At 28.1% G+C, this 27003-nt stretch overlaps 1 protein-coding gene across 1 annotated transcript; it reads left to right on the top strand.

Moving 5' to 3' along the window:
• The first annotated feature begins 23830 nt into the window (after nt 1-23830).
• On the top strand, nt 23831-25117 carry LOC127281502 (mitochondrial pyruvate carrier 1-like). The gene is made up of 4 exons (XM_051305224.1): nt 23831-23982; nt 24338-24439; nt 24599-24699; nt 24827-25117. Exons 2-4 carry the CDS (start codon nt 24381-24383, stop codon nt 24988-24990), a joined length of 324 nt encoding a protein of 107 aa, XP_051161181.1. The 5' UTR covers nt 23831-23982; nt 24338-24380; the 3' UTR covers nt 24991-25117.
• Nucleotides 25118-27003: the final 1886 nt, after the last annotated feature.

The raw sequence follows: 27003 nt of genomic DNA, 5'->3' as shown, positions 1-27003 counted from the left end.
ACAATAACCTTTCTTTCTCTCATTTTAAATTAATTACACTTAATAAATTTTTAATGTCTTTATTGTATTTAATGAATAAAATAATTTGTTTAATTGTAAATTAATTTAATTTCTATTTATTTTTTATTTATAAAATTTTTTAATATTTTACATTTTTAAATATAAGAAAATATTTTTGACTATATTCAAATGTTATTTTAAAAAAGCTTTTATCCTAACAGTATTTTACACATTTTTTTTATACAAACGTCTGTCAAGTTTTACTGAAATAACTTTAAATGAATAGCTCACAGAAGCATTGGTCCCTAATGATTTCCTATCACGTACTTATAGTTTCAAGAAGCTCGAAAACGCGGATCACAAGTTTCATCTCGATGATTATACGAAGTTGCTATATGAGAAACTCACAAGTTGAAACTTTCTAAACAATACACACACAGACACAGGTTTAAAAAAACAATAAAAAATTATATTTATATTTTTAAAAAAAAATTTAATTTTTACTTTCTCTACATTAAAAACAATAAAATCAATTAATATTATTATACTTAAATTTTTTGTTGTACTCTGAATTCAAACACACTTTAACCTGATTGAATAAAATTTAAATATAGGATTTCTTTTGATACTACAAAATAAATAGAAGAATGTTCTCTACAAAAAAATGTTTGGAGCAATTTTTGATAGGACCAATATATCCCTTGTTTCAATTTTTGTTCGAATGTTGAGAATTTTTCCAACCACGTTGCTAAAGACGAAAGTTAATTAACAAAAATAAAATAAATAATTTAAAGGGAAAATAATAATGTTAGAAATAATACTAATTTTTATTATTAACAATTCCGCTCATTGGTAAAGCGTAAATTGCTCTTCGCTAACAAAGTTAGAAAAAGGTAGTGGACAGTCTCCCAGTATATTATCAATTCAATAAACCCGGATAGACGGTATTTTAGACAAAATGATCAAAAAGAGAGATATAATAAAGACATCAAAAAGATGACTAAATAAATAAAAACGTAATTAGCACAACAAAAGAAATCCGTTTATTCATTCAACCCCCAAAAATATACATTTAGTTCCCCAATTGATCATTAATAAAATGTTTACAATGAAAACAACATTTACGTTAAACTACTCGACTAAAGATCAAGTCTCACACGAATAATTTGTTGTAAGCAAAACAAAGAGATCAAATAAAAGAAATTTTCATTAATAAGAAAACAATTTGTGTGTATGAACTTGTGTAATGATGTATGTTTTTCGTTTATAGATTTTATATGTTTCAAGTAATACATGCAGATTTAAAGCAATTCACCAGAATAATGATAAATAAAATGTTACGGAAAAGTATCAAATTACTATTCCAACTCTTTAGAGTTTAAAACTCGTACTTGATATACGATTCTCAAATATGCGGAAGTCTTTTTACCTTCCTTTATTCTTTATATTTTCTTTCAATAAACTTGTCTTAAATATTGCCTTTAAACAATTATTTCAATATTTCAAAATCTGCCTTTTAAAAATTCAGAGTATAGGGTTTTATTAGTGGCGTGATCGGTTTAACCACCTGATTTACCTTTATGATTGTGTGTTGTGTATGTTGTTGATGTATAATTGACAACATTTTTGTAGTATGAATTAACAAATATTATTTTTAATAAAAAAATATTTAACAAAAAAAATTAATTTACGGAATTCCATCCGTAGCACACGTATATACAATTGAAAGTAGTAAATAAATGAATTTTCAAAAAAATGTTAAAAACTAAAATCTGCACAAATATTGTTGATATATACAAATCTGTAGCATTTTTATAAATACAAAAATTGACAAATTTTATCAACATTGTGTTTTTATATGGTGACTATAAAGTCCTGAAAAAATTATATTGCACAGATAGCGTATCATAGGTCAACGGAAAATAAAATCCCTTAGACTGCACTATACATATATACATCTAAACAAGTTATGAGCGTGATGTCACACCGGACGCTCGTAATGTTAACCGGGAACACACCCCTATATCCAACTTTTTCTCAGGCATTCTATGTATACGCTTTTGTTATTCTGCCTCGCAGTTTTGTTTTAGAGTAAAATCACTTATAATATCTAACAGGCAAGACACGTCCGATTTCATTAGTATCATGTAATCTCGGTACAATATTATTGCTTTCTATATTGTCAATTAAATGTCAAGTAATAAAATCCTTTAAAACAAAATTTTTATTCGAAGACCTCCGACCATTTTTTTTTGTATTTTACCAATTACATTTTTTGTCCTGAAGATCTAAAACTAGGAAAGAAATTATGGAAACCTTTTTTTAATGCTGTGGTTAAAGATATAAAACAGAGAAAATGGTACTATTTTTTTTAAGTTTGCATTAACAAAAAAAAAAAAAAAGAATTAATGGTAAACTGTTTAAAATAAAAACCTGCAATTTGGAGTCAAAACCCACACAATATAGACGTCACGCTTCATTTGATGGCTTTCCAAGTCGATACGAATGCCTTCGACGTCGTGCAGTATAAACTGGTCAGCTAATTTAGACGGACTGTTCCGTAAAATTACCGGGGGGTTGTTGGTAATGAGAGAGTGAGTGGGTAAGGGTAAAGAATCCATCCCTCTGAACAGAGCTCGGCTAATCACTAAGACCGCTCGTTAGCGAATTGAATGCGCCCTAACTTGTGCGAAATCAAGACTACTACTATACGACTAAAAAGTTCTATACCATTCTTTGCTATTTCTATAGCTAAATAAATTTTCTTCAAGTTAAAAACCTTATTCACTATAAACGGAGATCATTTCTCATTTAACTTCAAAAAGTATTATTTACTATTAAAATTATTACAGAATATTTAAATATTAAATTATTTACAATTTTTTTGGGTTTGGTTTCATGAAGATAATTCAAAGTCATACTCAAACGAAAATGGAGATTAAATAAATCCAAGATTTTGGAAGAAGTTTAAAATCACCCTCAGTATACCTCTGTATTCTTCAATTTTACTGATTTTTAACGCGTCAGACAAAACTAATGCCGCCTTAAACATTATTCAATGATAAAAAATCTAGTTTACTTTGATTCTTATATTTTCCTTAATACCCGGGATAAAATGAGTAGTATTCGAATAAGTATACGCAGTAATTGGAATATTCGAAATAGTATTCCAAACGGTATTGAAAGTATATAGAGTATACCAAATAGTATTCTAACTTGTATACATAATCTCCAATGTATACCTGAAAGTCTTCCGTAATATTCGAAACGTATATGACAGTACACTGAGTAAATAAACTAAGCTGAATCTTCAAATGGATCATCTTAGTTTTCTAAGTATACCAAAGTATTCAGAGTAATCTCGAAGGTCTTCAGAAGTGTCTTAAAAGTATGAACATCTTCAAAGTAAATAAAATGAATAATGTAGTCTCTGAATTTTTGGATACTTAATTGGTGATACAACACATATATGGCAGAAGTAAAAAATTAGAATGGCACTAATAAATAAATAAAATAATACATAATAAACTGAGATTTACAGTATTTTATTTAAATTTTAGTATTATATTTTGAGTAAGAACTACTAAACATAACTGATAACAAGAGGAAAGATTTTTTATTAATACTGCAAAATATTTTTAGTCTAAAGCAGAGATTGGAGTATTTTTTCGTTTTTAAAGGTTTGCCAAATCTGGTTTGCATTAGGATGACCAGTCAAGGGTTTCTCGATGCAAGAGGTCCTATTTTATGAGTTTTTCGGCACCTGTTTTTTTCTTATAGATTTATTTAGATAGAAAATGTGCGAATTTTGAAGATGCAAAGAGACGAAGAAAATGTTGTTAAATGTTTAGTATTTTTTCAAAAATTTTCCTAAGGCAGACCTTCAAGTTTTCAGTTGCTTTCTAGCATTTGCCAGGAACGAAGGGGAACCTACAGTCGGTAGTTAGTGAGTTAAAGTAAAGAATTTATTGAGAATTTATTTATTAATTATTATTTTAATGTAATTAATGTAAGTTTTTTATTAAACGAAATAATTTGAAATGTAAGATAATTCTTTAACTAAAAAAATCCTGCACTAAGTGACGCAATTCATTAATGACAAATTACCCTTCAAATGGTACGAAATCATATGCTGAAAAAATTATAAGCAAATCAAGTAAGTTTTTCATATGTTTTTTATTTACTAAACCAGAAATTTATATTTTATTAAATATTATAATATAATATTAATATTATAAATGTTAACCTTGTATTCACTGCCAATTGTAATAGTTTATTTAATAAATTATTGTATAAAATATTATAACACAAAAATTTTTTATAAAAAATAATTTAATAACATTAAAATATTTAAATATATTATTGATTAGAATGCAACTTAAAGTTGACATTTTTTTCAAGTGCGGAATTATAAGTTTTATAAAGGATATACCAAATTACTTATCGCTTCAAGTATCTAATTCAGATAGTTATTTTTCTTTATGTTTATCTAATTACTTATTTAACTTGTATATTAATTAATTAAGTATTACATATTATGTATAATTATGTTATTTAAGAAAAAATTTTTGTGTATATTTGGTGTTTATATGTATAAAAAAATATTTAATGAATAAATTAATTATCATTTAATATTATTTATTTTTATTTACATTTATTATTAAGAAGAATTTTTGTCTATATGACAATGCGACATCTATTAGACACCATTAGAACTCTATAGTTGGAGTTCATTACAAGATAATTTGGAAAAATTCATATAATATCCCAATGTATACGAACGGTATACTCTCCTCTCTATGTGGTAGATCTTAGTATACCATCATCAGTTTACTTTAGTAACTTTTCTCAAAGTATTCCACAGTCTACCTTTTGGCACGAAGAAATACTTATTCGAATACTATGTGACTCAAGTTTACTTTTGGAATACCTACATTTTTCATCCCGGGTATATTTAATTGCGAATATATTTTTGTTAGATTTTTTTGAAAAATATTAGGATTTACTTGAAACTTGTTGCTCAAATGTTTTTAGGGTCAGTAATTAGAAAATTAACGTCAAATTCATTATTATTATTTTTACACAAACTTTTTGATTGGACCAACAAGGTTTGCGTTACACGAAGAAAAAACGAACAAAGAATGTATGGAGCACTTTTTGATTAAACCAACAGCGTTTTACTTACAAACTATCAAAGTCTGGATTTTTTAAATTTGAAAGATTTAACCCTTAAATACCGCCAAAATATTATATTTATTTAAATTATTTGATCAATTCAAAATATACTTCATCATTGAAGTTGAATAATACTTGAGGAATTTTGACCAATTATTAAAAAGAAAGATGGGTTTCGGTTGGTGATAATTAGATTGGATATTATTTATATATATGATTTTCTTAGACCCTTCTGGCTTCTGTGGAGTTATGAAAATTCTTTTTCTTTTTTCGTGACAGAAACGTAGAAATTCGATACTCGGTTATCCTCGGCATCTGTTCGTTTTTACGATCGCTATACATTTTTTAATTAGAATTCAAACAGCGAAGCGGGTCCTTCTTCCTCTCTTGTGCCTCGCCGGCACAATGCATTGTGGCACATTGCATTGCAAATCCGGCCACGTACTTGTTCGACTGCAATTAGCGATTTAACTCTCTGGGAGAATTTAAATTTTAATTGATTTATTTATTAGCAGCTATGCCTGAGTATATATCTGAGAGACCATGGATTCTTCATTGGTACGAGGAGAAATGCGAGCGGCCTCGACGAGCGCTACTGGCTGCTGATGCTGCGCGTTCACATCTTAACGAGCGAATCGGACGCGATTAACTTGGCAAAAGAAAAAAAAACAACTATAATATTACCAACGATTATAATTCCGCGAATTGAACAATGTTGAAGTGGTTCACATCCAGTCGTTTTAATAGATAGGAAAAATTTATTTTAAATGAGTTTGCAAAAAAAAAAAACACTTTTTTTCTTCGAAGGAATATAAGAGAAAGATTCAACTTATTTACTTTTATAAAGTAATTTTAAAAATTTCATTTAATCGTAAACTAAGTATTAACGTTATGTGTTTTTATATAAAATCAATCGTTTGATTCATCATCAAAAACAAATTGACCTTGATTGAACCATTCTCATTTCTCTGAGAACAAAGAAGTTATTCTGTCGACTAAAATTTGATTTCTATCGTTTTTGGTGGCAAGTACAATTGAAGTTAATCTCTCTAGGTATAGGGTGGTAACGAAAATCTCTACTATATATTTCTATATGAGATATCTGATTGTTCCCGTTTTTGGGCAGTCAACTGTATTCGTTTAATTTCAGGCTGAAAATGTAATTTAATGTCGCTTTGAGAGTCTATGATATTGTTCTTCTTATACTATTTGTAACTATTTTTCTCTTTTTTCCTTTCCAACCTTTTCGAGCTTTCCTTCCTCGTGTTGAATTATATTTTGTGACAGAGGGTTCATTAATGAACAAAAGAAATCTTTTTTAGATTTCCAATTAATATTTTCTATTCCTATTCTAATATTTAGGTATTTCCTAAAAATTACTCTCTAAATCTAGTTTTATTTTAAAAAGAGATTATTATTCAAAGAAGAAACTAAAATATAGAATATCGTGCAAATAATGTATATTAAATTTCACAAAATATATTCTATATCAATATATATATACAAACAGTGGAGAACCAGTCTGATATGAATTAAATCCAACTGAAAGAGAATTGTTAAAAATTTTGACGTTGAATGAAAGCATAAAAGTTTTTTTGATGAATTCCAAAGTGAATGTATGTCTGGATTGAAAGTTCATCGTCCCCCTATTTATGTTGACGAATCAAGATCACTCTTTCCGGAATCTGTGATCGTATAGGGAAAAAGTGAGGATTCCAGAAAGTGTAAAAAGAAAAGATTTTCTTTTTATGAATTTTGATTAATCCTTCAAGAAATCAAGAAGAAAGGAAGGGGTGTAAGAAGTCAAAGGTTCGATTGATCGAGTTTTTTTTTGAACAGAGGGAAAGAGAGAGGAAGATATATAGTTAAACTGGTTGATGACTCGATGAATATTCATGAGGTATTTTATGCAGAATCAAGATTCTACTTACACCAGAGATGGCGCACAAACCTCAGAATAATGGTTGAAGAGGGAGAAATTGTTCGATCGGCATTCAAGGATCGAAACATCTTTTTCCTAACCGCACGACTTTCTTGTATATACGTGTGTTCTGTGGTTGATTCTTGGTACTCTTTAAAAGAAGAAGTGAAGAGAGGAGAGAGGTGTGTGTTAGCAAGGGACCTTCCTCTAATTAACGAGAAATCAATCAATGGTAGAATTGCACGGAATTCCGAAGAAAGACAGAGAATAACAAGAGAAAGATAAATAGAATGTATACAGGAAAGGAAGAAAGAGAGATGAGAAAGAGGAAACAACTTTTCTCATCCTCTCTCTCTCACGGAGTTTAAAACACTACAAAAGTAGAAATGGAATTTACTTCCGGTCTGATGTCATTCAGTTTGTTCTTCTATAGTCGATGATTCAATATATTAGAAGTTGTATATTTTTTTATTATATTTAAATTTTTAAGAGTCCTTATCCAACCAAATTCTTAATTACAGATTTTGTTATTATCCCAAACAGCAACGGATATTACAGGATATCCTATATGGACGTCCTAGACATATCCGGAAATTAGGATTCTTATCAAATTTTTTAGAATAATGATTTATAAGTTTATGATATCGAATACTAAATTGTTTGTCTAATAATAAAGCAAGATAACCATTTTGAGGTAGAGTTGTTTTAACTAAACTTAGATTTTCAAGATGGTAACGCTCATCATATAATTTAACTACTCTATCTATTAAAGAATAATTTATTGGAATTTTATGTGATAAAGGATAGTGAGATACAAAATTAATATATCTGCCCGATCATATTTTTTTGTAATACCAATTTGTGTGGAGAATATTATTTTCTAATAATTAGCGAAAGATCAAGAAAATTAATTATGTTATTAGATGATAATTCATAAGTAAATTTTAAGTTTAAATCAATATCTATAGTATCTATGGTATTAAAGTTATTGACAATTTCATTAATTTTATTAGTTGGAGCACAAATAAGTACATCATCAAAGTAGCGGAAATAAAACAAAATTTTAAAAGAAAATTTATTCAAAACTGTATCTTCCAAATCTTTCATAATCATATATTGGCAGTTGTTGAAGAAAGAAGGGTACCCATGGGTAATCCAAATATTTGCTTCACGGAGAGAAATTTATGCTACTGGGTAACATAATGATGTTAAGGGCAACCATATTTAGTGCTAAATATACAGACAGCGATATAGATTACTATCAGATAATTATAGAAATTTGATTGTACAATTTACAATCTTTGATGTTAAAAATTTTATACGATCTCTTTACGTTCTCGAGTGGCAAATATACACGAACCTAACCTCGCTTTTTTTGTAAACTTAAATAATTTCATTTTATTTTAATAAGACATTTCGATAAGAATTTAAACTTTAAACTTTTTACATAAAAAAGAGTATGTCTATTTTTTCACTCCGTCTATAAAAAGGACTTGCTTAAACATAAATATATTTATCAAACGGTATATTTTTTTCACAGAGTCAATTGAATTTGTATTATTTTACTAATTTTTAAGTTTAAAAAAAGTAAGAAAAAATATGAAAAAGTTTTTTTCCAAAAAAAAATTTCAATAAACACATGTACATTTATACAAACGAAAAAAAAACTTACTTGATTTTTGTAATCTTGAAATTTTTTAAAAAATTTTAAGCGAGGTTCTGGTTTTGGTATAATGAGTGATATTGTATCATTGTTCAATAAGTAAAACGATTCTTCATCAATTTCACCGTCTAAACAACGCAAAATTGTTTTGAGGTTATAAACACGTTCACACTTCAGTCTTCGCTAATTCAATCAAAATAATAAACCTACCTCCAAAAGATGGAATCAAAGATTCCATATTCCACGACATTAATAAATTTTTAACAAACTCGTCCATTTTTTTATTCACAACTTTTTTCACTATATATAAACACGTGCGTGAAAACACAAGGACCGCAATTGAATAGGCGAAGTATACACCACAATCAGCGCATGCGCTCACATTTAATTTTTACAATATTTGATAGTAGTGACTACAATCCAAAAGCTAACATATTTTACGTCTTTGGGTAACATCTTGGATAGTAAAATGTTGATAGTAGATTCTTGTCAGTAACACAATGATAGTACCTTGTACAATCTTTCTTTTTACTATCAAATTCTTACTATCCATTTCTCTCAGTGTTGTAATAAATTCCATCATATGTACAATATGAGGAACACAATTAAAATTCTAATAATCTAATGAAATTTGGTTTTGAATAATTAGTATGTTTTTTAATTATGTTCCATCTTTTTTTAACTGAAGATGTGTCTAATTTAAAATATTTGAAATTTATCATGAAATTTTAGAAGATTTTTTAGAGCAGAATTAATATTTTTTGTTGGATCAGATTTTAATTTTAAATAAGTAGATGTATCCATTTAAAAGATAACTAATTTTATCACTGTAGTCTTATTATTTCAAAACAACCGTATAATTACCCCCCAAACAGCAAGGTATATTCACTGAATATATCCGTTGAATACCACAGTGGAATATTCTCATGATCTTCTAGGAAAATCAAAATGTCCGCATCATGGGAATATTCCATAGTGACATTCAGGGTATATTCCAGTGACATTGAGGGAATATTCCTCGGTGACATTCATGGAATATTCAGGTGATATTGTGGAAATATTCCAGTGATATTGAGGGAATATTCCACGGTTACATTTAATTTTTTTTTTTAAATGTGTTTTTAATCTTCCTGCTTATTCAAATAACAATTTATAACACATTTCTATTATTTCAACACTAAAAAAAAAATTCAATATAACAGTGGAATATTCCCTCAATATCACTGGAATATTCCTTTAATATTACCCTCAATGTCACTGGAATATACCCTGAATGTCACTGTGGCATATTGTGGACATTTTGATTTCCCTGGAAGATCATGGGAATATTCCACGGTGGTATTCAAGGGATATTCAGGGGATATACCGTGCTGCTTGGGCCTTATCTGCTTTTGTAACAATAGAATTTTCTTCAAGAAATTTTCTTGTTTCTTAAATTCTATTTAAAATAAAAGAGTTCAAAACATTTTTTGATTTTATATTAGTTAAAAAAAAGTTGTGTATGAAAAATAAATTTATTTCTTATCAAATTTTGTAAAGATTGAGGTGCTTTTAATAATCCAAATTCTAAATTAAATATAAGCTTATGGACTGGAATATTATTCTGATGGTAATGGAATAAAAAATTACCTCCTAGATTTAAAATTTCTTTAACATTGTTTGGAATTATAGAATTTGTTGACTTTTTAATTTATTGAATTTATTATTTAATAATGTTAAAAAGATAAATAAACCTCTATAAGGAAAGTAAGGAACTCAATTTATTACATCAAAATAAATGGTTTAAAAACAAACGTCCCTTGCGCGCTACCAAAAGTCAAACAAGTATTAGAGTTTCAATTGAATTGTAGAAAAATCCGCAAGGACTTGACTAAGGCTATTGATACAAAGCGTCTCTTCTGGAAGTCTGAACGATTGAAGAAGATACAGTAGTTTAAAGAGGTGGGTGGTCTTGCGGCTCCTGTGGGAGAACGACAAGGACCTGGCCAAATATTTGGTTAGTCTTTGATGGGCTCGATCCCGGGAAAAGAAGAAGCAGATAGATAGGAATAAGAAGGGAGTTTTATATAAGAGAAAGAAAGAGAAGGAGAGAGAAAGAGAGAGAAGAAATGAAGGAAAGAAAGTCGCGAAGTACCAAAAGTCCTTTAAGAAGTTGAAGGCGCGCGTGCTCCCTTCGAATCCCACAGACAAACGAACAAACGAATGAGCCGTTAGACAGAGAATGTCGAGCATTTTTATTGGTTTCAACTTGGCTCTTCTTTCATAGAAACCCGATCAGAGAAGGGACACAGAAAAATCAAGAAAAGACTTTGCAGAGATCCCTGTTTCGCATGGATCCACAAACCTCTGATCATTCAACTGTACCAAGACGCAATGGTCAAGCATTCTCAACTTTCTAGTGATATATATATATATATATATATATAAAATCGGACTATCATCAAATCTTCAAACTATTTCAATTATTCAATTGATTTTATTGACCAATACATTGAAAACCGCATATTTTCTATTGAATCTAATCTACATGAAACATTAACAAAAATGATGCAAAAGAATACCAAAAGTCCTTGTTCCATATGTTCCTAATCTTTATGAAAAGACTTATTTTCTGAAAAATTATTACATCTTGACTAATCCAAACTATTAATTACAATTATCCTTACAAAAGCCAAAATCGAAATAATAATTTTATACCAGTGAAGAAGGTAAAAATTTTATTTTAATTTTACAATGATAATGACCTATTGTATGACATATTAATTTTAATCAATATTAAACAAAAAAAAAATTTGCAACTCACAATAAAAATCGATTAATACATATTTATTTTATCAGAAAATTATTATTTGAAAGAAAAAGAGGCACGATTGTCAGTTAAAGACGATCAAGGATTCTGGAGTCAAATTACCCTCTCACCCTATATTCCTCTGGCTCTTGAATCCAACGATATTGGATTCCTAAATGCTGATGCTTGAATGGCGGCTAAGAGGGCATTTCCAAAAGCATTTCAACTTCTTTGTTCGCCAATCGGCCTGTCAAATTAGCAGGATTATTGCAATTTTATTGGCTCACTTTTGTTTTTAGAACGAAAGGGTATTTTTATTCTAAAAACAAATGAGCAAGTAAAATTTAAAAAAAAAAATTATTCTGCGATTCAGCAAACGATTATTTTATTTCTTTAAAGATAAAAAAAACCTCTTCTTAAAAAATTAGATATATAAAAAAAGTATTTACTTTATATTCTAGTTCTCTATATTCACGTACAATTAACTGAATTGCAAATAAATTTAATATAAGTGTTTTCTCAAAAATGAAAACATATGCGAATAGATGCACTGTACGCGCAACAAAAATATCTAAGCTTTTACCTCGAAGGTATATTCAACCCTGATCCCCTGTACAATAACATTTCTCTCTCTCTCTCTCGTTTCGCTTTTGTATTTTGTGAGTCAATCCAAAACATGAATCGTATAATAATTCAACGGGGCAAAGGAAAAATACTGCGAATATTATTCGTCCCTCCAAGAACATCCCTTGAATCCACCTCCATATGTATGGAATGATGGTGGATGGGTATGTTTTTAAATTTTTTATGCTTATAAAAATTTCTCACAAAATTGGCATATAAATGTGACCGACGTCGAAAAAAAGAGTGATTACTGATAAAAAAAAAATTATTTTCACTTTTTTTTGCCAATTCTAATAGAAAAAAATCAGACAAGTCGGCGAGTTACACTCGCATTAAAACCGAGGGTTCCGTACCGTTAAACCTAAAATTTGAAGGGGTTAAAGTGTAAAGGCCTATGGAACAATTCCAATTTTGCTTAATTTTTCCTGTAATGTGAGCATAAAAACACATAGATAGACACGTATAGACACATAGATCGAAAATTATCAGTTTATCCTTGAAAACGCTATGATAATCAACTTCAATCGTTCTCGCTATATATTTTTTGTAATCTACACGTAAAAATACGTAAAAATGTATAAATTTGAACACCTTAAGATAAAATTTTCTTCTTTTTTTATTCAAAAAATCCATGATTTTTTCTAAAAATATGAGTTTTCCTTAAAAACACTATGAACATCAACTCCAATCGTGCTCGCTATATTTTTCCTGTAATCTACACGCCAAAATACATATGTGTACCAAATTTCAGCCCTCTAGATAAATTCATGTGGCCGATAGAGGGGATAGGGTACATGCCTTGATTCACTAGTCTCATTAATAGGGTTCCCCTTTCGGGTACGGGACCCTAAAAACTACGCTTATTACGAATTCAATATTAATTTTTCAAAATTTAAAAAATTCCCGATTCAATATATTATTTCTAATGTAAACAAATAAACTGTTAATTTGTTAACTTAATTTGTTTATAACGTTAACAAATAATGGTTTCTGAACAATATAGTTATGTATAATTTTTACTAATAACACAGGCCTACAAAATTTTTGGTTTGTCAAACCTAGAAACCGGAATAGTCATTTCCAATGTAATTTGTCGTCACGCTGAATCCAAAAATTACAGCAAAATTGTTTTATCACGTCAGCATTTTGAGATATTCTAACCTAAAGGCGTGAAAAATGTCGATTATGGAAATATTCGACACTATAAAATCTACAAAAAAAATTTTTTATTCATTAGTTCAAATTTTAAAAGAAAGTACTATATGAGCAATTCCACGTGAGATTGAGGGGTCTATCCTCCGATTTCTTCCATACTACGTTTTTGGGTAGAGGTTATAGGTCTGAAGGAGAAAAAAAAATTTTGAAAAAAAATATTTTTTATTTTTCGAGATATTTGCATTAAAAAATTAGTGCAACTTTTTTTTCAATTACTCATAACTTTTTCACTTTTAGTCCTAGAAAATAGTTTCTTAAACGTTGGATGCGGATTTTGATAAGCATTAGAATGGTGTTTTTAAAATTATTCGAACTTTATTTGTTCGTAAAATATTTCATTTTTTTATTAATTTTTATTAATTAATTAATTAATATCTCAAAAACAAAAAATAAGGTATTCGCCAAATTTAGCACATATGTTTGACTCATATTAAGGAATGTTCATGAATTTTTTCAGCTTAAACGAAGCCCGATAACAAGTTTAAAAATTAAAAATAAATTTTATTTTTTAAATAAATAAATTAAAAAATTTTTAATTTTCAAAATTAATTTTTTTTATTAAACTTCAATATTTTCTGAGCAAAAAACGTTTAAGAAACTATTTTCTAGGAATAAAAGTGAAAAAGTTATGAGTAATTGAAAAAAAGTTAACATTAATTTTTTAATGCAAATATCTCGAAAAATAAAAAATATTTTTTTTCAAAATTTTTTTTACTCCATCAGACCCAAAAACGCAGTATGGAAGAAATGGAAATTGCTCATATGTTCCCTTTCAAATTTTCTTGTCTCAATCCGATCCGATTTTTTTTACTGAGATATACAGACATTTGAATTTTACGTTACATCTTCTTTCTTATTAATAGTAAATTCATTGCTTTTAATATGGATAATTTCTGAAATCAGTCTTTTTTTATATGAAAATTCGTAATCTATATAATTTTTGCCTCATGAAAATTGAAAAAATGATTATAATCAGCTTGATGTTTGTTTACAACTGAATCAAAATTTTTATTATTTTTATGTTAATTAATTTTTTGTTTTAAGTTCGTTTAGATTCACCAATATAAGTAGCTGGGCAATTATTACAATTGAACTTGTATACAACACTAGTTCTATTCTATTTTTTTGTCAAGTCTTTTCCCAATTTTATAACAGAACCTAAATTTTTTTGAACCATTTGAATAGGAATAATTGAAAATAAATATTATTAAAAGGAATAGAAACTTTCGGAAGTTGATGATAAATTGAAAAACAAAATTATTAAATTGTTTTCCTTTAACTATTTTTTGATTTATTTTGTAAGAAAGAGCTTTTATCATTTTTTGAATAAATTCCAATGAATAATCATTATTAAATAAATTTTTTTTCATATTTTCTTTATGAAAGGAATCATGTGATGAAAAAAATAGCTCTATCATATAAATTATAAACAATGTTCTTTTTTTGTTGGATTGGATGATTTGAAAAATAATTTATTAATTTAATTGAGGAAATATTTTTTTTAAACAAATTAATTTGGTTATCAATTTCTAATTCATGGGTAAATTTTAAATTGATATTAAAAGAATTTTAAAGTGTTCACAAAAAGGTTAACATGGTATTCATGGACATACAAAAGGGTGTCGTCAACATATCTAAAATAGAAAATAGGGTGAACAGTTAAATTTCTTTTTTTTTAGTAAATTTAAACAATCAGTCTCCAAATAATTCATAACCATGTCTGCAAACAATAGTGAAATAGGTGAACCCATCGAAGTACCATATATTTGTTGATAAACTTTATCATTGAAAATAAAAAAACTGTTATTGAAAAGAAACAGTACAATTAATAATATCAAGAAACTCCTTTGACGAAATGTTGATGCAATTTCTTCTAATTAGGTAGATATTAGTTTGAATTTAATTTTTTTTTAAATTTTAACGCACTTTTCTAAAAAGTTGAATAACTTTTTTTTGTCAGTCAAAATAAAAATCCTGTGTGTTTATATATAGGAAAAATATCCGGATTTAATTTCACAATTCTATATATGTCATAAATGTATTTTTCAGGATTTTTCCCATGTTGTTATAGTGGGGGCGGTAATGTATACAGACCATATGAGAAGCAAACTCATTGCAATTCCAATGAGAAAAATAGGTGCTAGGTACGTTTTGCGCGCTTCAACGGATTTCTCTTTCGCTTCTCATACATATTATGATTACTTTCAAGCGAAATCGAGACATCCTCAAGTAGTCATGCGCAATGGCAACAAATCGGAAAATCCTATCAAGTAGTCATGAAAAACGCTCATAAAAAATTCACATAGGCTTTCTAAATCCCTTAAATTTTAATTTATAATTTCCTCCAATATTTACTAAATGTAAATATAAATTTAATAACAATTATAAAATATATAAATATTCATTACTGAAACTAGGGTTATTATTATTTTTAAAAGATTTTCAACTAATTTTTGATTAAGAGTTAAAATAACTAAAATTTTTACTGCAAATGTCAATAATAAAGATATATGTATTATTCAAAACAATTTTATGAATTTGGACTTACTTCAAAAAGAAAAAAAAACTTTTTCGAGATATCGTCATTAATATAAGGGATCGTTTCATCACAAAGAAATTTTATCGTGTGTGGTAGTTTTTCCTATACTGCTTTCTTGATTTTCTATTTCATTTCCTATTTTTAACATTATCGTGAATATGCCTCCCTCGCACTCGGTATACAATGCTCCTCGATGCTAAATAGAAGGATAGCATATAATTTCGTGAGTGCGGCTAAATCGCTTTATCGACTGGAATAATGTTTCTTATTCAAGGATAGAGCTCATAACTCTCCTTTCTATAGATCCAACTTTTCGGAAATTGCACGTGTGTCCTTACAGGAAAGACTTTCACTCAATTTATACATATTAGAGTGAATAAAAAAAAATTATACACGTGTGCATATCATTTATTATGATTACCAATTCACGACAAATCACTGAAATTGATATGTGAAAACATTACTGAATCATTAGAATCATTCGTCTAAAAAAAAACATTTTTTATCCTCTGTAATTTATAATGTGTCCCGGAAAATTCATTTCAAAATTTATTAACTTTTTTCGTATTTAATATTTTGATTTTATATTATTAATGAAATAATAATTAATTAAAGTACTAATGCACTGAAATCGAGGATAATTTATAAATTCTGAATTTTTATTAAAATTTTTAGGTAAATTTATTTAAAGAAAAAAAGAAGTAAACGATTTTTTTTTAAATCCTTGTGAGTGTAGCTGTCTTGAAAAAGTGATAAATGAGTAGCTACAAACAAACGCGATTTATTGTTTGTCATTGTACGATTTCCCGGCCAGCTGGGAAATTTAAGAACAACAAGGAAAATAAGAGTAAGAGTGCTATGTTATCTCACAATTCTTTTTCTCTTTTTTTTCTTCTTTCTTTTTTTTTATTCATTTTTACACCTTACACGCGACAGTATTCACCGGACACCCACTCAATTCTCGAGCACTTTCTGTCCGTTCTTTTCAAAACAGTAGAAACATGAAAAAAAATAAAGTTAAAAAAAAGATGAAACAGTAAAGTGCACTCCCTTGAGTTTCGTAGAATAAAGCGCAGGATCGAGTACAATTGCAAAATATCGTGGGATACTTGTCAAAATATGTCTAGGAAAACTATAAATTTCTCTTAAGAGAATAATTATTTCAATTTGCGAACAATAACAAAAAAAAATTATCCTGACCTATAAACAAAGTTTATTTATCGGAGAGCGCCTCGCACCTCTTCTATACTTATTACACGTGTAATAAAAATTTTATTGTACTGTTCAGTAACTTTTTTCCCCATTTTAAATGGAGCAAAGTAGTGTAATTTCTGTATATTATAATGATTAATTTTATGCGTTAAGTATGGTAACGCGGTACAAATGACTTAAAAATAATAAATTTAAATAAATTTTGTAAATAAACGACACCAAAGTGGAAATCCAGCCACAATGTCTGTAAAATGTTATAAATTATAAAAATTGTTTTCTTTTTATACTCACTTTATTTTGTTTAAATAATAAATTCACGTATTAACAAATCAACTTGGCAAAGTTGTCAGTTTAATAGTCGACTTGTAATAAATAAATTCGATTCTGATTTGTCCTTTCATTCTGTTATAAAAACTCTCGCGAGGCATTGAGGATTCTCGCCGGATCACAAAAAAGTTGCGGACATCACTATCTATCATTGAAATTAGAAGTCATCAAGGGAAGAGCTTCCTGATGTATATATTTGGATGAGAGTCCTAAATATTCAAGAATACCAGGAAGACAAAATTGCTGTTTTGATGTAGATCTGTCAAATCAATACTTGCAGTCAATTTCCTATGAACTTCGCGCACCAATCAATTTAACATCGGATAGTGTAGGGATCTGCGTTACCGACGACTGCGTATTGATTATCGGTCGCGGGCATTGTATTATTGAATATTAATTGATCTCAATGACACCGAGAAGAGAGGCCGCTGTTTAGCGACGCTTTCGAGTTTGACTCGTCAGCCATTTTACTCTCATTCTCATCCTGGTGCTCGTAGAGTCAAGTTGTGTTCTATTCTTTTTCGTGTAAAATATTTAAAATTATAAAAATGAGACGAGGCGTCATCGTGATCGTTAAATGGAAGGAGAGTCCAAATAAATTAATTAGGAGTCGTTTCCTTTAGAATCGATCTCATTGTTATTAAAGTATAATTAAATAAATAAAATACAAATCTTTTTTTTCGACCTTCTGTCATTATTTAACTTTTTCTAAAATTTGAAGCAAAATTTTAATAAATAGTGTTATTGTTATAAAATTTGTCTAATTAATGGTGTTTATCCTTATCCCCCCCTCTCCATGGTCTATTGTTGCTGTAAAGTAGCAATGGAATTCCTGAGCTGATTTTAGTTTTTCCTAATTAGAATTATAAAATTTACTCGTCGGGTTATTTTATTATTTTTTTAAGTTTAGTTTTTGGCGTCTTGGCAAAATTAATAATTGAAATATGTAGGTAACGTTGATTGTCTTGAAAATATAATAAATAATTTAAAATAAAATCAATAATAAATTAAACTCAACGTTATAGTATATATCTACAATGATAAATTTAGGCCGAGATATTTAACATTTTTGTAAATTATTCTGTGTTTAAAATATATTTAAGCCAGGAAAAAAATGCGGAAGAAATTTTTATCTGCAATTAAATCGAAAGTTACTCTCATTGTATCGAATCACGCAGTATTTGTTTACAAAAACCGGGTGACATTTTGAAAATTCATGACTCGTTGGACATGGGTGAGAATCTTTTTTGGTTGTCGGTAAAACAAGGGAATGCTAACTGTGCACGCCCAATGGAAACAATTACTCGTTTCGTGAAGTGCATAAATAAAACGCGAACGCACAATGCAATTGCGGCTTTCATAATTTGCATTTTCTATTAATCGTTTTATAAGAAAAAACAATCATTATAATAATATAAAAAAATATTTTATATTTAAAAAGAAATTTAATTTTGTTAATCATTACAATGAAATTTTCATTAATTTGAAGATTTTTAAAATAAAATAGCTTTTCAAAAAATTCCTACTTTTTCTAATTTTTTTTAAATCTTTGCTGCATAGACTCAATTTAAATGATACGAGAAAAAAAGAGAGGATACAATCGACTTTATTTCAAAACATCAAAGTACTTTTTTTTCCTATTCACAAAGTAGGAGCAAATACGCTTAGACACTATATTCAAGATCAAAGCTATAAAAAAATTTCTTCAACGCCTTCTTATTTGACCATTAATGTAATTGTTTCTATTTAGTTGAGTACAAAAAAAAGAGTCTAAACTTGTTTTAAACTTTGAAAAAAAAATATTTTTTTCACTCGAAAACATTTTTTAAATAACAAAAACTTTAGTATATAGAGGAAAGTTGGACGAGATTAATTATTCTGGAAAAAAATTATTTGATTCAAATAATCGATTACTTTAGTCAAAATAAATATATACTTGAATAAGAAAAATTCCTATTTGAAATAAATAAATTGTATTTGAAACAAATATTATTTAAGTACCTTAAATAATCTCTATATTATAAAAAGATTTCGCCGCTGTCTCCAATATGAGTCATTCCATGTCAAAACCCACAGGCAAATTGACGTGGAACGACCCATATATCTACCTATATTAGTATTAAAACGAACATAACCTCAAAATTCAAGGACATAGGTCAAGGAACCATTGGGTTTGAGGCTATGTCCAACAAACATAACTTCAAATTCCCCTAACAAAGAAAAAAACATAACCTCAAAATTTAGATAAAATTTTAATAATACGTATCCCCCCTAGTAATTATTTAAAAATATTTAATAATAATCAAGTAAAAAGTAAAATTTTATAACAAAAAACCAAAATGCGTGTTTCAACTATCCCTACTTTACCTTAGCAAATAAAGAGCATATTGTAATAAAATAAAATTTCATAGAGCAGCTCAATAGAGAAGACGGGAATAGAAAAAGAATTTACCAACGACAGCTATATATTCAGTATACATTGCATCATGGCTAATTTCTAATCAAGAAGTGTACCAAAAGGTATGTATATTAAAAAAAGTACGAAGACTTAAATTATGTAAAAAAAAAATTTTATATGGTTGATTATTGCATGTAACAATTTTCTCTTCTCTGGCATTCGTATATAAGAATTAATCGCCAAGAGGAAGAAGTAATGACCGTTTCCCAAGCCGTTAGTCGCACACGATAAAAAGCCGCGGCCTGCTTCGTGTATGTAGCTAGTATAAATATATATATATAAACGCCAGGCATGTCAAACGAAAAGGCGAATGTAAACGACATTTCCCGGGAAAACGCGAGACCCTTGTATGCCAGCTAAATCGCATATAGTCAGCTGAAAATAGCGGCAATACTCTTGAGTGCCTCGAATGGCAGCCTAGGGGCTGCTGAGGGGGTGAAAGGGTCCAAGGATTTGCTTTCAGAAAAGGGAACGATCGCGAAGGTACCACACACACGAGAATGCATATTCAGGGGATCCTTTCACACCAACGTAAATCCCTTGATTCCAAAAAAAAAAATAAAAAAAAATAGAATGCATAACAAAAAAAAACTATATAGAAAAAAGTCTACGAGATAAAAATAAAACTACTAATATTTGTTTGAACTATAACCTGAAACAGTATAAACTCTAAAAATATAACTCAGAAATCTTTAACATTTTTTCTAAAAAAAAAATTATTTGTTTACAAATTTTCTATTTGATTTAACAAACCTTAAAAATTTTTCTGAAAACCTGCGAAAGTATGGATATCCTGTTTTAACCTACTTTTGGTTAACATTAACAGTAAATTAACATCAGATTCGTAATCAACGTTCCTAATTACCCCCAAGTAACGAGTTTCAAGCCAATTCGATTAATTTTTCTATATGTCATTCACCATATTGAACCCGACATTTTGAATTTTAAAAAACTAACATCAGATTCGTAATCAGGGACCTCAAAAACCCTTAGAGTACTTTCAGTTAAATTTTAAATTATTATTGCTTTATTTTATTATCATATGGTTTTTCGAGTTCTGATGTTTTTATATAAAGTGTGGCCGTTTATTTCATAATTGGATTTGATTTTGAAACGAATTAATTATCAACCTTCTTGACTCGACGATCATGATTTGGATAAAAAACTATTTACAAAAGTAACGGTGAACAATAAAACTATAAAAATACATAGTAAGAAATTAAAATGGATGAAAGTTTAAAAAAAAGAATGGAGGAAAACGTATATAGTGTGAGGGTTAAATGAACCCTATAAGCAACCCTATATTTATGATAAAATTTGCCTAGGACATATAAGTTATGGACCACGTGAAGGGCTCCGAGTCAGGACAACACGACGCTGGACCCAGAGGGTTAGAAGACCACCCCTCTAGATCAATAATACCACCCTATTTGGTACGCATGCGCCTCTTCCCCACCCTATTCAAGATTTTACCCCACTATACTCCTGTGGCTTGACGGTTACCACCCCCGCGACTTTCCTATGTCTCGTACATATATATGTATATACCCTCGCTCTCTACCATGCAACATTCATAGCGCCATCAATATTATACGCGAGAAATAATAACCTGTGCATTTATTATGAGAAGGGTGGCGGAATTCTAGCTCATGGAAGGGGATATCGAGGGGTTTCTGATTAAATTGAACGTGTAAATGTCTATGCAAATCTGTCAGGACAATGTTATGGATGACATTGTTCCGATGACAGAATCTACTTTATATATGAATAAAGAAAATTGATTACGAAATTGATTACATTGTATGGAATATATTATAGAATTTGTGAATTTTTGTTAAATATATAATGCTATGGCTTCGATTGGGACAATTTCTCTACCCGTGTAGAAATTAAAACATGGTGCAGATCAGGACCAGATTAGGCGAAATATGGCCCTAGTTAGGGAAATGATCAAATGAAACACCTTACCTGAACTGGGCCTGACAATACATTTTGAAATTAAGGGCCAAATAGGGTTATCAAAGGGGCCACAGATGTCGTTATATTGTTTAATTAATTCAGTTAATAACCTCTTTCCTGTCATTAACATCATCAAAAAAAGACACGGTTTGCATGTATTTTCTAGCTCAGCAATTAATAAAGTGCCGTTCGTGCTAAAAATAATTGAGATTTTACAAACTAAGTGAAAAAAATTATATAAATTATGATGTATTGATAGTAAGTAAAACATTTTGTTTAAATTACAAAAAAATAGGTTGGCTTGACAGTATTGAAAAAACTACAATGTTTCTTCCTGCTCAACATTAACATTTTAATCATATAAAAATAATTAAATCACAAATTATAATTAATAATTGAAATTTTAGTGATTCCTTAGACTGAAAAATATAAATTTTATATAAAGAAATGTTTGTTTACTTTAATTGGTAAAGTTTTAAATCAGTTCTTTTATTACATATCTGGTTTATAAATAAAAATATTATAATAAACATATTAAAATAGTAATTATTATTTATCATTTATAATTAATACAATTAACTTTTGTAATAATTTTATTTATATAAATTATTTTTGCTATTAATTATTGAAAATCGAAATAAAATACTGAAATGAACAAAATTGTTAACCCTTTCATTTTAGTTAGTAAATTTTTATTTTTTCAACCAAAATGAGATTACAGAAGATACAATATATAAACGAAAAAAAGTAACACAACAGAAATTAACTTTAAAAATCTAACTTCATCCTCATCTGGCTGAAGTTGAATTTTTCCCATCAGTACATCTGGAATAATTAAAAAAATTCGAAATTTTAATAAATAAATATCGGTTAAATTTTAATAAAATAAAATTTTATATGTTTATATAATTACTTACTAGAATTATTTTTTTAATGATAAGAAAATTAAAAAGTTTCAACAATTTGTAATTTAAAAAATGTTAAATACTTAAGCAATATTAATGTTATTGATATATTTTATTCAAAAATTAAATAATTTTGTTTCGCTTAAAAATAACTCTTTGCGAAATTGCAAAAAGTATCATTAACCTAAAGAGAAATAATTTCAAGAAACATGTTTTAAAAAATAAATAATTTTTTGCAGTCATAGAAATGGGCCGCATAGATAATTTTGGTGTAATTTAACGTTGCAACTTGATATTTAGATAATGAAAAATTATAGAAGTTTCTAAAATTAATTTTTAGAAAATCTTAATTAAAAATATTTACTTACTTTCTTTAGTGTTTTGCATTAAATTTTTAAGTCCTTTTATAAATCGATATCTCCTTACTCTTTTTGTACTTTTCTCCTTTGCCATTTTATTGTAACACTTCTTTATTTTAAACATTCAGGAAAGACATTCACTGACAATATAACATTTATTTTTATTACTTGAATGTGGTCATTAAAAAATAAATACCAAAGACTTCATTTATTACTTTTTTTAAAAATGATTTTTGTAGTCTAGGGCCCTATCAGGTCCCGGTAATTCCCCGATCACATTATAATAATAAATTTTCAGTTTTTGAAGAGGACGACTGCGTTGTTGAATCGTAAAGAATAGTTTTTTTTTATAAGGCCCCCTAGTTATATTCAAAAACCTAATTTTAAACATAACTATCAAGTAATTTCTAAAAAAAAAAAAAATAAAGGAAAATATTTACATATGAAATCACGTGACTCAAAAATCACATGTCCTTAAGTTATTACTAATGATTAGTTTGTTTGTGGCGTATTAACGTCCCTCTGTTTCTGCATCTCATAATATATAATGTATGCAATATTAAAAAAGAAACACACACACATATACACGTAACAGACAGATAAAATCTTTCATTTAATCAGTTTAGAATGTCCATACCAAGTGATGTCGATTTTATTTATATTAAAAGTTGAATCGACTAGAAAATCCGGTTTTAATCGTTTCCAGTTTACTTTTAAACATCGACAAGTGCGGACTACAAATAATCTCATGTAAAAAGAATGTAACAAGCATTGAATTCATGGTTACATTAATGTTTGAAAATAATCGTTAATTAAAGAATTTTTATTTTTCCAAAGGCAAGTAATTTTCTACTTGATATATTCAATATTATAAATCGCTACAAAAGATTAAATTTCTTTTTTGAAAATTATTTTTTTATTTATACCTTTTAATTATAATTATTTAGATTAAATTATAATTGTTATGTATGTTTTACAAAAAAATTAATTATTATTTACCATCAATAAATCTAAACTTATTTTAAATATTTTAAGATATATTTAAAATTAGAGAAATATATAGGAAAACAAGTATTGACTTTCAAAAGTTCGACTAGATATGAAGTAAAAGGTCAAGATCATCTTCAATCGCATTGGATAAATATCTAATTAACATCAAATATTTATGTAACTAAAAAATCCATTTCTTCAGGTTTTAAAGGGACCAATATTCTTTAAAAAAAAATCGAGCAATAATGTCGAGTCATGTGAGAAAAGTTATAGCCAATAAGGAAATGAGAGATTATTTCATGAGGTAATTATTATTTAGAAAATTATTCTTATCTCATATATATACATATATAGTAACAGAAAAAATTAAATTAATGTTAATTTTTTACAAAAAACGCTATTGTTGTAAAAATCTAAAGATCGTTTAATTTTGAAAATGTAGTTATTATTATTAAAATTGCAGTACTCATTTTTGGGGACCAGTATTCAATTGGATGATTCCAATATCGACAATTGGTGACATTCAAAGGGATCCAAAATATATAAGCGGAAAAATGACATTAGGTATAAAATTAAAATATCTTTTTTCAAAATTTACAATCTACAAAATGTAAAAAAAAATGTTTTACGGAAAACGATTATACTAAATATTATTTTAATTTAGTGGAATTGCTTTTTTTTATTATTTCAGCACTTTCCTGTTATTCAATGGCTTTTATGAGGTTTTCCATCAAAGTAAAACCCAGAAATTTATTACTCTTTTCGTGTCATATAGTTAATTTTGGAGCTCAACTAACACAAGGATATCGATTTTTAAAATATCAACAAACACTAAAAAAGCAAAATATTGTTTAATCATTGCTATTAATTTATATAATTATATTCAATTCTATTGAAAAACAAAACCGATTTTTTCGTTAATTGAAAATTGTACAAAGACTGAATCAAATATATTGTTTAATAAAGTGACATAAAAAATTAATTTACGGTAATATTTTTAAATAATTCAATTTTTCAATTACTCTAATAGAATGAATTTTCTTTTCCCTTGATAAGTTCAATATTGACAGACATTGAATTGCAAATTAATCCCTCTCTATATTTCAAAGTATATAGATCAAGGTCACAAAAATAATATCTCATACAATGTTATTTTTAAAAACAGCTATTAGAATTAAGAGGAATGTACTAAAATTGTACCACCTATAACAAAATACCACAGCAAATACTTAAATTTTTCCAACTTTATTTCTCATATATTTAATTTAATAAAAATTTAAAGTTTAAAACTTTATCAAATGTTTGCACTAAAGGCACTTTAAAATTTTCATTTTCATCAAATATATATTTTAAAACTAATCGCAAAAAAAAATATTCGTCAAGTGCAGGGTTTTTTGCAAAAAAAAAAATATATATATATATTTCTTTTTACTATACCCTACTGAATGTTCCGAGTCAGTAATTCTTTTTTAGAACAAGTCATGGCGAACAGAAAGTTCTCTCTTTTTTTTCCGTGTCTGATTCAGTCTCACACGAATCCAGAGTACCGAATTATTCGTTCAACCCCCCGATCGAATCGACGAATATATAAGAGCAATAATTCCTTCTGCGGGTCTAAGGGGGGTCCCTCTCTCTCTCTCGTATACGATACTGCTCGATAGGGATGGTGAAACTGGCCTAGGGTCACTTTATGGGCTCTCACATGGATCTAACTCTAACATACAAATCCATCCTTGCCATGTCGCAGTCACATTTTCTCCAATTCTAAGCCAAACCAGCCTACCACTCTTTTTTTTTTTTGCTGCCCCCTTTTGATTCTCCATAAAAACCTCTATTCCCCCTTGAATAAATATATATGGCCTTATTAACCCTGCTTGGCTTCGATTATGCCTTTTTTTGTCCCTATTTTTGCATCTTTTTCTGATCAAATCACCTTAGTGACGTCATACTGAAAATTTATCGATATTTGAAAAATAATTTAAATAATCACATCAATTATAAATATTTAGTTAAAAATTGTAATTATGTAGCATACGGTGTGCTAACACGTCAGGATTTTGAGTAAAGATTCTACGAGTTATATTGTACAGAAGTAACATCTTGATTGTAGTGGGTAACATAACCATATTTTTTGTAAAATCTTTGATGGTACCAAATTACATAATGATGAAACCGGATAACATCTACTTTTAACCATCAAGTTCTTACCATTTGTTAAAGACAGAAGTTAATTTAACAAAAAATTTAAAAAGATAGAAATATTTAAAAGATATGTTTAAAATTTACTATCAACAATTCCGCTCTTAGGTAAGCGTAAATTGCTCTTCGCTAAACAAACGTTTAGAAAAAGATAGTGGACTACCTCTCTCAGTATCTCATAGAAATTTGGATCAATTTGGTATTTTTAGTATCAATATGATACTTTTAAATTAGTGTGTAATTAATTGAAAAAAAAAATTGAAAGAACATTGAAAATGCTATAAGCTTATTTTTTTTTATTGAAAAAGTGATTTGGCATAATTCTATTGGATGCAAAATGATGCGAAACAAGAAGAAAAGAAAAAGAAAGAAGGGATAGGTCCAGTGGGACTGATTTCACAAACAAATGCCGACAATTGAATACTGGCAAGTCGCAAGATGGATCGCTCTCTTTGAATCACAGATAACCTGCGCCTTGCCTCCGTTCGATCCTCTCTTACCACTCAACCAATTCCTTTCATTTCTCTTTTTCTTTCGCGTACAGCAACCAAACAATTTGCCACATGCCTACACCCATTTTATTCGCTAACCAAATTATTCTCGTCAATTGAAAAAGTATTTTTAAAAATTTGAATAATTCTTTCAATTTTTTAATTTTCTTGCCTATAA

This window comes from Leptopilina boulardi, unplaced genomic scaffold (assembly GCF_019393585.1).
Source record: "Leptopilina boulardi isolate dan_hultmark-lab unplaced genomic scaffold, ZJU_Lbou_2.1 LbouV2_273, whole genome shotgun sequence".
NCBI lineage: Eukaryota > Metazoa > Arthropoda > Insecta > Hymenoptera > Figitidae > Leptopilina > Leptopilina boulardi.
This window is presented reverse-complemented; position numbering and strand designations above follow the sequence as displayed.

Coding starts and splice junctions, on each gene's coding strand:
- LOC127281502 (XM_051305224.1), top strand. CDS start 24,381: ATGTCGAGTCATGTGAGAAAAGTTATAGCCAATAAGGAAATGAGAGAT. Junction 24,440..24,598: donor ATGAGAGATTATTTCATGAG/GTAATTATTATT, acceptor TTAAAATTGCAG/TACTCATTTTTGGGGACCAG. Junction 24,700..24,826: donor AAGCGGAAAAATGACATTAG/GTATAAAATTAA, acceptor TTATTATTTCAG/CACTTTCCTGTTATTCAATG.